General features: G+C 43.3%; 1 protein-coding gene across 1 annotated transcript; it reads left to right on the top strand.

Moving 5' to 3' along the window:
• Positions 1-3,381: 3,381 nt before the first annotated feature.
• On the top strand, positions 3,382-9,505 carry LOC126409049 (uncharacterized). Its single transcript, XM_050074930.1, has 6 exons — positions 3,382-4,276; positions 4,405-4,610; positions 4,907-5,077; positions 5,292-5,444; positions 6,268-6,334; positions 6,497-9,505. The coding sequence occupies exons 1-6, from the start codon at positions 3,610-3,612 to the stop codon at positions 8,065-8,067; spliced, it is 2,835 nt and encodes a 944-aa protein (XP_049930887.1). The 5' UTR covers positions 3,382-3,609; the 3' UTR covers positions 8,068-9,505.
• Positions 9,506-11,305: the final 1,800 nt, after the last annotated feature.

Below are 11,305 nucleotides of genomic sequence, written 5' to 3' on the forward strand. Positions count from 1 at the left end.
AGCGCACATACTGTGGTCTGCCAGTCAAGTAGTCTACAATCCAGGACACCAGGGGGGCATCCACCTGCATTGCTGTCAGCTTGTCACCCAGTAGAGCTGGACGGATGGTGTTGAACGCACTAGAGAAGTCAAAAAACATGACCCTCACAGTGCTCGCCGGCTTATCCAAATGGGCGTAGACACGGTTGAGCAGGTAGATGATGGCGTCCTCAACTCCATATCTCCATATATGAGTAAGGTGAGCTTAATATTTAAAATATATCAGCTAGACAACTGGAACCAAATTTTCCCTTTCACTGCCCATATTTGCATCTTTTGGGAGAGGATATATTACACCTTTGACTGACGTATAAGGAGTTCGGTGACATCAGCAAACCTTTTGCTTGGCTGTTGAGGTCTGCTCTGATTCTCTAATGCACAGTTCCTTTAAAATTGAGGCTCAAAGCTTCTTTTTTTTTGCCTTAAAAATTAATTAAAAAAAGGATTTGAACTATTTCTTCACATATTGCACTTTACTGTAACTGTAATGTAATTTTTATTCTCTTTTTTTCTAATTTGTTTTGATCAATTTTAGCTTAGTTTTTTTTTATTTTCTACTTTATTTTACTTTTCATATGTGTCTTCATTTTGCCTTGTGTTTCCTTGACATCTTGCATCAATGCTTTTTTTTCTGTCTAATGTAAAGCACTTTGCATTGCCATGTTGTTGAAAGGAGCTTTGCTAATGAACCAGCCTCACACTAACGAGGTATAATCAATCAGCACAACTGGAAACACCTGTGTGAGTTTTCATAGGTCAGATGAGGTAATGCAGCATGTAACTAAGAGTCTGTTTAGACCCAGTACTAACATGAGTTTTGGGTGAGCCAATCACAAGTGGACAGCGCTAAATACAGGTCTGAACGACCACCAAGATGCATTATGATTCATTTAAATCACATGTCAAGGTGGTCTGGGATGCATTTGACCACATATCTTATGTAGTGTAAACACTAATGCATCCCTGACAAGAGCTACGTCATGGGTGCAGGACATGGTGGTGGTTTTGGCAACAGTGATGATTTTTGGTTGATATGTTAGTTGGCATTATCGACTTTCAGCTCTCTATTTGATCATATGACGATAAGATTATACAGTAGCTAGTTTAGGTGCACAACAAGTAACTAGCATGCCTTAAGGCCCGTCATAATAGCGTACACTGGGGCTCGTTGTAACTACCTTACGCCACTGGTTATTGAAATACAAGTGGATGTTTTGTGGGTGGAGTATTCCTTTAAAATAAAATAAATTTGGTTGATGCTCTGCAGGGAAATTAAGTCACAGCAGCAGAGAGGCATAATTTTAAACAATACAGTTTCCAGAGACAGCAGAACAGACACAAAGTACCAGGCCCTTTTTATACCAGACTTTTTGACATGCGAGAAAAGCACCGTACATTTCATTTATTTATTTATTCTAGTTGGTCCTACTAATGTGGACTGGCTCACCTGCACATCTTATTAAAATCACTTGGATGACTCGCGGCATTAGACTCTGGTGTGGTACTCGGCTGGGCGCTATTATAGTTTAATGGCACTCGGCGGGACAAGAACTAAAGTTAAGGTGGCGAAAGTCTGAGTCAGGCAAAGGGGAAGAGTAGAAGATAATACCAGTTTTCAATCGGGGGGCGGGCACTGTTAGTGTCCCATAAGATTATAAAGCCAAACCCTGTCCTAAACCCAACCACTTGTGTTAGTTGTTGGAGGATCTGCGTTGTTGTACCGACGTAGTGCTTTTATTTTGAAAGAGACTGTATGTAAACTTTAAATGTCCTGTGAAAACGGAAGTGTATTTTGAAAGAAGACAATGCATGTAACGGGTAGGACTTGACGCGGCATCCCAGAACGTCAAGAACTAATGCGCACAGGGTACCTTTCAGACGTGGAAAGTGCATGACCAAATGTCGATATGTGACGAGGTCGGAGTGAGAATTTGTGGGGATTTTATTATATTGAAGTGTAATGCTCCAATTCACTTGGTCATATTGGACAAAGTGAATTGGAGCAAATTTAGATACATTTATCCTGTAATTAATAACAAAAAGTGCAGCAGTAGTGGACATATAAACTCAGTTAGCTGTGTATTAGATACTCCTAGCTAAACGTAGACACAGTCTACACAACGGTCCTACAATAAATCCTGCTTTTATGAAGTTAATAATGTTTATTGTGTATGTTATTTAGGCTAAACTGTTTCAGAGAGGTGTTGATTCATCTTTGTGATCATTTTAGCGGCTGCAGTTTGTGTAGAATATATGAACTCATGATGTGGCAGCAGAAAGAGGAAGATAGTGATGATAATGATAACACCACTATGTACAGAGCAGTCTGTGAAAGAAATGTGTGAAGTCCCATAGTGTGCAAACAGTTTATATTACTGATGTCAGGCTAACAGACATGAACAGCCTCAGAAGTTCTGACTGTCTCAAGGCACAGAGCTGACGTCAGCAGCAACACTCAGAATCATGTGTGGTCTCACTGTAAGTGCGTAAATTAGTAACCATGTCTGAGTGCGAACCTGCTATCACCTGCTGCATACATGCATGTGTGTCCTTTAACTGAGTTCCTGACTCAGTATATTCATTATGTGTCTGTTTGCAAGCACATGATTTATAAAATAAAAGCTGCTTCTGAGAGGTGGAGGATTTACTGGCTTGTGTATTCAGTGTGTGTGTGTGTGTGTGTCCATTTTGCACTGAAAATGAGAAGAGAGGGTAACATTTAAGTGTTTCTAATGTGGGTTAAAGATTTAATCAAAACCATGTGGAGGTCAGGGAAGGGAAATGAGAGTGGCAATAAACTGTAATAAAGTCTGCATTTTACACAAGAGGCACTTTTGGCTTTAAAATATTAGAGTCCCACCACTGCACCCTAATCTAGTACTACAGAAGAGATCAAAGCTTTGATGCCATATAAAGCAGAGATTTTAATTCTGACAGCGCTTGTTAAAACCCAGAGGGGCTGATCCTGTCATTAAAAAAGAAAAGAAAAAGGAAAAATGGTGAGAAAGAAAGCTATTATCCTTTTGAATAATAAAGCTACATGTGAAAAACCCTGTAAACTAAATTTCTGAAATTCCTCTGGACCGTTTGGAGCTTCCCACTAAGTTCTGGTAACTGTACGAAACTACTCATGAATGACCCACAGGAGTGTGAGAATAAAAATAACATTAGAAATGTCCAAATATCTACCACATGCACAGCTTCTACAGGAATAGAGTGACTCGACAGAGTGGTATGTCCGGGAAAGCTACGGGTTAATTTAAGACTAGGAGCAAAGCCTGTTGCCAATTAGGAGCAGTGAGCGCCACATGTGGGCTAGACGTAGCTACAGTATCTCCAGAAGGGGCAACGGGGGCAGAAACCGCGGTGCGCGCAATGGAGACATGCTGAATGTCTGTGAAACCACTTGTTCAAGATCAGTTGGCACTTACATGTATGGCCAGTAACTAATTTAAGGGATTTTGCTCTTAAAGAGATGAAACAAGATCTACAGGACTAAGGGATTGATGCGCAAAAGGGGCCACCACTTACACGTGGCCAGATTCTGTTCTTACCTTTCAGCATTGCAACATGGCGCGTATCTCTACTATATTGTTCATCTGCGTAACATCTTTGCTCAGTGGAGTTAAGAGCGTATCTGAGTTGTGCCGGGGGACGCGCTGTTTCTCTGGCCAGGACTGGAGCAGACCGTGCGTCGGAGCGCACTGCCAGGGGCGCACGGAGGCAGCAGCGACCCGACGACAGCTTCACCACTCTGCGCAGTCCAGACAAGGACAAGTCTACCAGGGTTACCAACAGGATGCTCATTACAGTCATCACCAAGCCCAGAGCGCACCGCTGGCACCGTACACCATCGTCCAACCTCAGCAGGGAGGGTATGCGCAACACGCGGGCACGGATGGCACCAGGAGGACGAACCCGAGAACCATCACGGCGGAGGTGTTTCACCCTGGCTGCGCCGGTGGGACCTGTCCGACCACAGGCTCTCACCGCAAGACAAGTGATGACAGTGCAACGCGGGAATGCAAAGGGATTGAATGTAAACTTCCTCACCGGATGCGCCAGAAGCCCAAGTCTTGCGTCGGAGACGGCTGCGGTGCGCATGCAGGAGACGACGGGAGAGGACACTCTTCACCGGTTCATGTGACGGATAGAGCGGCGCAGTTTCTGGATGAGCTTCCAGACTTTGGGTCGGAACGTGGCGCATGGATACAGCTGACATGTGACATGAAACCAGGTCAGTACCCGCCTGTGAGTGATTGGTCACTTAATGGAAAGACAAATAAACCCATTTAAACTGCAGCCTCCTCAGTCAGAAAATAATTACTTAAATTGCTGTGTAATATTATTCTTTCTTTGCCACAGGGTCCAATGAGCTCCCCTCAGAGGACGCTCTTGTGCTGCAGCTGCAGCTGTCAAAGAGCCAGGAGAAGCTTGTTGAGGCCCTCAGGGGCCAGCAGGACGAGGTCAGGGAGCTGCAGAGGCTCCTCACTGAGCAGCAGGGGACGCTGGTCAACCAGCAGAGAGAAATCCTGGAGCAGCAGAGGAGGATGTATGAACAGATGGAGCAAGTAAGGCTGATGGGGGAGACGTTGATCGTTGGTGGATGGAAAACACCTGACCTACAGAAGTTTCGTTTTGTTAGATGGTGCTGACCTCCCCTGAGGAGGATTCATTTCATCTGGGGATCAGAGGAAAATCATTTTCTGCACATCCAGTTGAAATTAGGACAATCTGCACAGACCAGACTAACAAAACACATAATATAATCACACATTGTATAGTTTAATTTCTTTTCTTTGAGTCATAACTCATGATGATTATCACCATGATCACACACAGAAATGTTTTGCTTTCCTCCCCCCAGGTTAAAGCCCAGTACAACATCATGATGGATAGCATCAAACAAACATCTTTCCCAAACCTCCAGACAGAGCTGGACAGTCGCATGGAAAGCATGAGTGGGCAGGTCAGAGCTCACCAAGCACAGCAGGCTCTGTCTCTGCACAAGGTGGACATGGAGGCCAGCGTGATGGAGGTGAGTTGCACCTTCAGTCAGGAATCAAGAGTGTACACGTTTAATATTCTTTTATCACAGTTTTATCAAAATATAATCTGATCTAACTCATCCTGTTTCAACCAGCATGTGATCGGACAATTAAATAATATATCTGCGATATCTGACATCTGGTCAGCTGCTCTACATAGGCTTCTTTGACCGTGATGTTCGATGATGTGTTTGATGCCATCAGGTGGGGCGCTCCCTGTTGTCCTGCGGGAGCTGTGGTCCTGAGGAGTACTGTGGCTTCAGCAGTGGTTATCCTCGCTGTGAGAAATGTACCATCTGTCCTGCCGGCTTCTTCCTGGTCGACCAGTGTTCAGTCCACACAGACAGAATCTGCCAGGTTAGTAGGGCCGAGCTAGTGTGTAAAGCTTCAAACCCGTTTGTTACTGAGCCAAACAGCAGACTGAACCAGACCGGTATTGTTGTTTAATACATTTAATCATTTAGCTTCAGATTGTGTTCTAGAGATAAGATAAGACACTGTTAATTTGGAAGCACTCATCTGAGGGAATTGGTATGTTATTATCGTCTCGTTTGAGGACAATGGGACTTTATTGTCGCTGACAATGTTTAGTTTTTTATACTTATCGGGTCCTACTGATCCCAAATAGCAAGGAGAAATTAAAAAGCATATCAAACAAAAGTTCTGGTCTCAGGAGGATATATGACAAAGAAAGGCAATCTCTTATTTTGGCTGGTAAAAAATATGCTTAGCTGGTGGATTTTTTCATCTACCAGCCGCCTTGGCCAGTAAGTCAAAAAGTTAATTTCAGACACTGGCCGGTTTGCATGAAATCAAACCAGTTTAAGAAACTGGAAACTGACCCAACTCTAAAGGTTAGCATTGTTATTCCTTTACTGTCCAACAGTTGAACTTGTGGAGGACTGGCTGCAACCCAATCGCCAGAATAAATCTTGGCAATGCACAGTTCTACAAACCACAGATGTTACATTTCTACGTTATTAAGTAGTGGACACATTTAACTTTACGTTTCATTAACGCTGTGGTTAACGTGTGGTTGTGTTTAGGCACAAAAAGTACTTGGTTATGGTTAGGAAAACATCATGTTTTACTATGAGCAATCCCTTTAACATACAAGTAGCCATATTTGACAAGTATTAATAGTACCTGCTATAAAGTGTTGATTTATTTGTCATTACAGGACAGAGATGAGTGCCTTGAAATAGCTGATCTGTGTGGAGATGTACAGAAATGTCTCAATACTCCAGGTAACATGAATTACCTGCATCTTTACCACTCCACTGTTTAAAACATTCCCACATTTTTCCTGTCTTGCATTTGTTGAACTAGTGACTGATTTATAGTTAAAGACTTTGCTTTCTGACACTGAAATAAGTTTTGGACTCTCAATTTCCTTCCCTGATCATCAGGTGGATTCAGGTGCCAGGGCATGACAGAGCGAGACGCCAACTCAGGAATGTGCGGCCATGGCTACTTCTTCAACTCAGACATGGACGAGTGTCAGGCATGTAATGAGTGTGACGGAGACCCAGTGGCTTCACCTTGTACCTTCATCACAGACACCATCTGCTCTGGCCCTACTACGTCAGGTGACAGCACCCTCTCTCTGTCCTGGGCTGGAGATGTGAATCTGCCTGGCACAAGAGGCCACGTCCTGGCTCATGCCTTCCCCAGCGTGCAGCTTCACATCCTGGGGAGAAGTGATGCCGCTCTGGTCTCTGCTGAGGATGGGCGCCTGGTGCTGAGGCAGCACGGTCTGATCTGGCTGGATGAGAATCTGTCGGTGAGCCACGGCTGTCGTAGCTTCATCCAGTTGTGTCTGCGTATGAACAGCACAGACAGCTCTGAGGGCCGCGATCTCAGTGGCGTCAGGATCGAGCAGCAGGAGGCAAGGTCGCTTCAGAGTGTCAGCATCAGTGGGGTAGCAGAGGTCGCCCCAGGTCACATGATCTCCATCTTCCTCAGGAGCGCGAGCCACCACTGTAACCAAAGCAGTGAAGGTCTGCAGCTGCACGACCCCTCAGCAGCTCCACTCAGTCTCCTCTGGCTCTCCCATGACACCGGGGCTGTTGCCATGACAGCACAGGCCATGGTGTCTGCACACTACCATACAAACTATCGCCCAGTCTTCCGCACCACCTCCACCTCTGACCCTTATGTTGTGGGACTGACTCATGACGGCCGTGGGATCCGATTTGCAGAAAGTGGCACAGTGCGTTTTGTGTTTCAGCAGGCGTTGTACTCCATGGGCCAGGCGTGTGTGAGTGAGGGATTCCAACTGTTGGCGTACCTCAATCGTAACGGAACTGGCACAGAGCTGTGTCGTACCTTCAAACCAGGGGTCCACTATCGAGACACATCCTTATCAATGTCTGGAGCGGCTAAAGTTGACTCTGGGGACACGCTTGGCTTTGAGATCCTCTCTCCTGCTCAGTGCAACGTACGTTTCTTTGGCGACGAGACAGGCATCAGTATCCTCAGCTTGGTTTGGGTCCCTGCAGCTATCTCTTCATCTCTGTCTGCTGCCGTGTCTCACACTGGCCTTCCTTCAGGAGCAGTTCGAAACAAACCACTGTTCTTCCGCCAGACCAGCGCTCAGGTGTCCCAGATGGAGCTGCTGGGGAAGGGATCCATAGATCAGAGACGAGATTTTGTCTTCAGGGAGAGTGGCACAGCTAGTGTGGCTCTGGATCTCAAACTCATTCACTCCTGCAACCTGGTCAAGGTGACTCTTCTGAGGCGAAGTGAGGGGACAGGAGGAGGCCGGGAGGCAGAGGGAGCGCGACCTGTTCCTCTGGCCCAGCAGGTGGGTGGTCAGATGCCTGACGGCAGCCGTTGGGCCAGTATTAGCCTGCGGGCGTCCTTCCAGGTTCATAACGGCACAGCGATGTTCTTCACACTGGACTGTGTACGCGGACGAGTCAACCAGATCAGCTACCAAACAGGAAGTGGAGTGTCAGTCCTCTGGGTGGCAGCATAAGAGAAAAGTTGACCATGTTGGGGTTTTTTTATGTGATTTTCCTGTTCAATAGACCAGATGTTAAAACATTTATATGATGGAATAGTTTCATTGGTTTGATTTTAGAGGAACAGTTTGACATTTTGAGAAAGACACTTTTTAACTTTCTTGCCAGGAGTTAGTCGAGATTATTGATAGCACTCTCATATCTGTCTGTTCAATATAAAGCTAAAGCCAGCAGCCTGTTAGCTTAGCTTAGCTTAGCTTAGCATAGAGATTAGACCCAGATGGAAACGGCTAGCCTGGCTGTGTCAAAAGGTAACTATTAACATGTTACGTCTTGTTTGTTTAACCTAAGCAAAGTGTAAAAGCAACAAGTTGTGGTTTTATGCCAGGCTAGCTGCTTCTCCTTGCCCCCAGCCTTTATGCTAAGCTAAGCTAACGTCTCCTGGCTGTAGATGTTAGCTTAGCTTGACATAAAGAGGCCTGGCTCTGTCCAAAGGTAACAAAACAAACCTGTTAGCACATGTAAAACTCACTAATCAAAACTTTTTTCACCTAAGAAAAGTGTAAAAGCAAGGTTTTATACCAGGCTAGCTGCTTCTCCTTGCCCCCAGCCTTTATGCTAAGCTAAGCTAACCATCTTCAGGCTGTAGCTAAATGTTTAGGCTACCACTCCCGTATCTGTCTTTAAATATGAAGTTAAAGCCAGCGAACTCTTAGCATAGCTTAGCAATAATAAAATAAACTAACTGTCTCCTGGCCATAGCTTCATATTTGACATATAGATATGTGAGTGGTATCTATATTCTCACTCTGCAAGAAAGTGAATAAGCATATTTCTCACAGTTTGAACTATTCCTTTAAGCTGCTTGACTTTGTAGTGAGTAGCCTACAGCTAATTTTGTTCAAACATGGACTTTTATTTAAAAATGTAACATCATACGTCAGTAATTGTATTTATAACAAAGCAAGTATTAGTTTTGTGTAATGATTTCTACATTAAGTAAATGGTGGTTCTGATCTGATCTCACACTTGTGTTTTCTGCTTTTATATGTTTAGAAATTCCATGTGCTCTACTTCTGTCTTTTATTTATGTAATTCAGTTATTCTGTTGACACCAAAAGACCCCCAGCTCATTCCCACTGTGACTACAGCATTTTCTGCTGTCACCAAAAGCTGTACGCTGGTGCTGGTTTCATTCAGTAGTGTGTTTTTTAAGAGCATGTGTTTCATGTTAGCCGCCATTTTCTAATGTGAATATCTACTGCATGCCTTGTTTAATGACCACTTCTGCATATTATGGACTTAAAGAGATTCATGTGTGTCTCACTGAGGCCCTGTAGACATTAAACTGCCCTGGAGAGACACCATGCTATTTTGAATATTAACACCTTAAGGCATAGTTATTGTTTACTCAAACTAAACTGTAATAAAGTGTATATTTGATGTTTTATATTAAATCCAATAAAAATAAAATTGTTTTGCTGGATTTTTTTCCGCTGCTGCCTCTGTATAAGGACCATAGACTGTATATAAAGATGGATGACGCGTCTCTAGTTCCTCCCACTCTGCAAAAATGAAGCTAAAATATCTGGGATACGGGTGCTGCCATCTTGTGCTTTTGGAGCCAGAGCACCATTGACTGCATACGAACATATCTAATATGATATGAACTAACTAAAATGACAGAAACCATCTTTGGGAAAAAATATTTGACTTGTACTTTGATTTTTTTTAAGTTTGGCCTATGTGCCATCCGCTAAGGGATGTTTTGGCTTCTCTTTTGGGGGAGCTGTCGCACCATCCATCTTTATACTGTATACAGTCTTCGGTAAGGAGTCTGCTTGGTGATACATTGAATGCAGTCATGTTAAGAACTTTTATAAGAGGAAATAATTTTTTGAACGTTGAATAAAAACTAGCATTCTTAAGCAATAAAGACTCTTGCTCATTCTGAAACAGTCGGATTTGAACTCTACAGTCGTCTGGCATGGCTGTAGACCAGGGATAGCCTACTTAACTTACGGCCCATGGGCCAAATCTGGCCCGCAGCCAACACATTTTTACTCCAACTTCGTCACAAATTGACCTTTGGTTGCGCATACTGTCTCTTTAAAAATAAACGCATGACGTTGGTACAACACTGCAAATTGTTGTTTCCTTCAACAACAAATGCACAAGGTTACATTTTGCCAACACTCCTACATGGTTGGGATTAGGCAACAAAAGCATGTGGTTGGGTAAACAGGCAATTCATTTATTATATGTACTGATCAATATTATCAATGCTTTTTATTAATCGCTAAAGCTATAGCTATAGGTATAGCTAAATACAGACAAAGCTGTCCCCATTGAACCCAATTAAAATCACAATTCTGGATCCCATGGTCATTATAGCATAAAATCATACATTCTATGATATCAGGCTTTTAATCTTTTTATTTTTTCATGAAAAACAACAGTGACATTATGCAAACAAATTGGCATTTTAAGGGTTAAAATTCTGAATTTAACTAACAAATGTTGGCAGTGTGACGCCAATCATAACTAACAAATGAATATTTGTTAGTTATGATCAGTACTGAAGTTGGTTAAATGATTTAACTCAGTGAAAGTGGAAAGCAATATTAATGTTTAATATTTTCATGGCAGTTTTTGATGCATTTTTGTTCTCTAAGGACAGAGGTTCTTTTTCTAAGGGAGGCACAAGGGTTAAAGATTTCAAATGCAACAAACTATATTGTTTAATATATCACAAATCATCACTGTGTTTGTTTTTGTATGTCTCATATACTCTGTTTAGGGTTCACACAACAAGCCTTGCGCTAAAAACACAGTGTGAGTGTGCCTTGTTGTAGCAATTACACATTTCTGCAGCTGGGAGGCGACGTGTTCAGGTGGGAGGAAATGCTTCGTAACATAGGTCAACCCATCACAGGAGTGACTGGAAATGCTGCTGCAGCTTTCCATAGTCATTGCACTGCTTCGTGTCTTAATGCTAATTTCGGATGTATTGCTTGGATCCTTTTTGTATATTTGTTTGTTTGGTTGCTCACATTATTTCATATAAGTGACCAATCTCAGATTCCAGTGTTACTGGTCACAGACCTGAACTGACCCACATGTGCAAAAGTTCTTTAAACTCTGCTTTTAGGCTCTTAACCTTTGTCTGACACTGCAGCCATGTTTTTCTGTGACTCTATTTGGCCATTTGTTTCGATATCCTTTCAAACACAGACCCCTTAAGTTTTGCTT

Source organism: Epinephelus moara, chromosome 21 (genome assembly GCF_006386435.1).
Source record: "Epinephelus moara isolate mb chromosome 21, YSFRI_EMoa_1.0, whole genome shotgun sequence".
Taxonomy (NCBI): domain Eukaryota; kingdom Metazoa; phylum Chordata; class Actinopteri; order Perciformes; family Serranidae; genus Epinephelus; species Epinephelus moara.

Excerpts from the sequence above, each read along its gene's own strand:
- LOC126409049 (XM_050074930.1), top strand. The coding sequence starts at position 3,610 with ATGGCGCGTATCTCTACTATATTGTTCATCTGCGTAACATCTTTGCTC. Across the intron at positions 4,611-4,906 it reads TGTATGAACAGATGGAGCAA|GTTAAAGCCCAGTACAACAT; the intron begins GTAAGGCTGATG and ends TCCTCCCCCCAG. Across the intron at positions 5,078-5,291 it reads TGGAGGCCAGCGTGATGGAG|GTGGGGCGCTCCCTGTTGTC; the intron begins GTGAGTTGCACC and ends TGATGCCATCAG.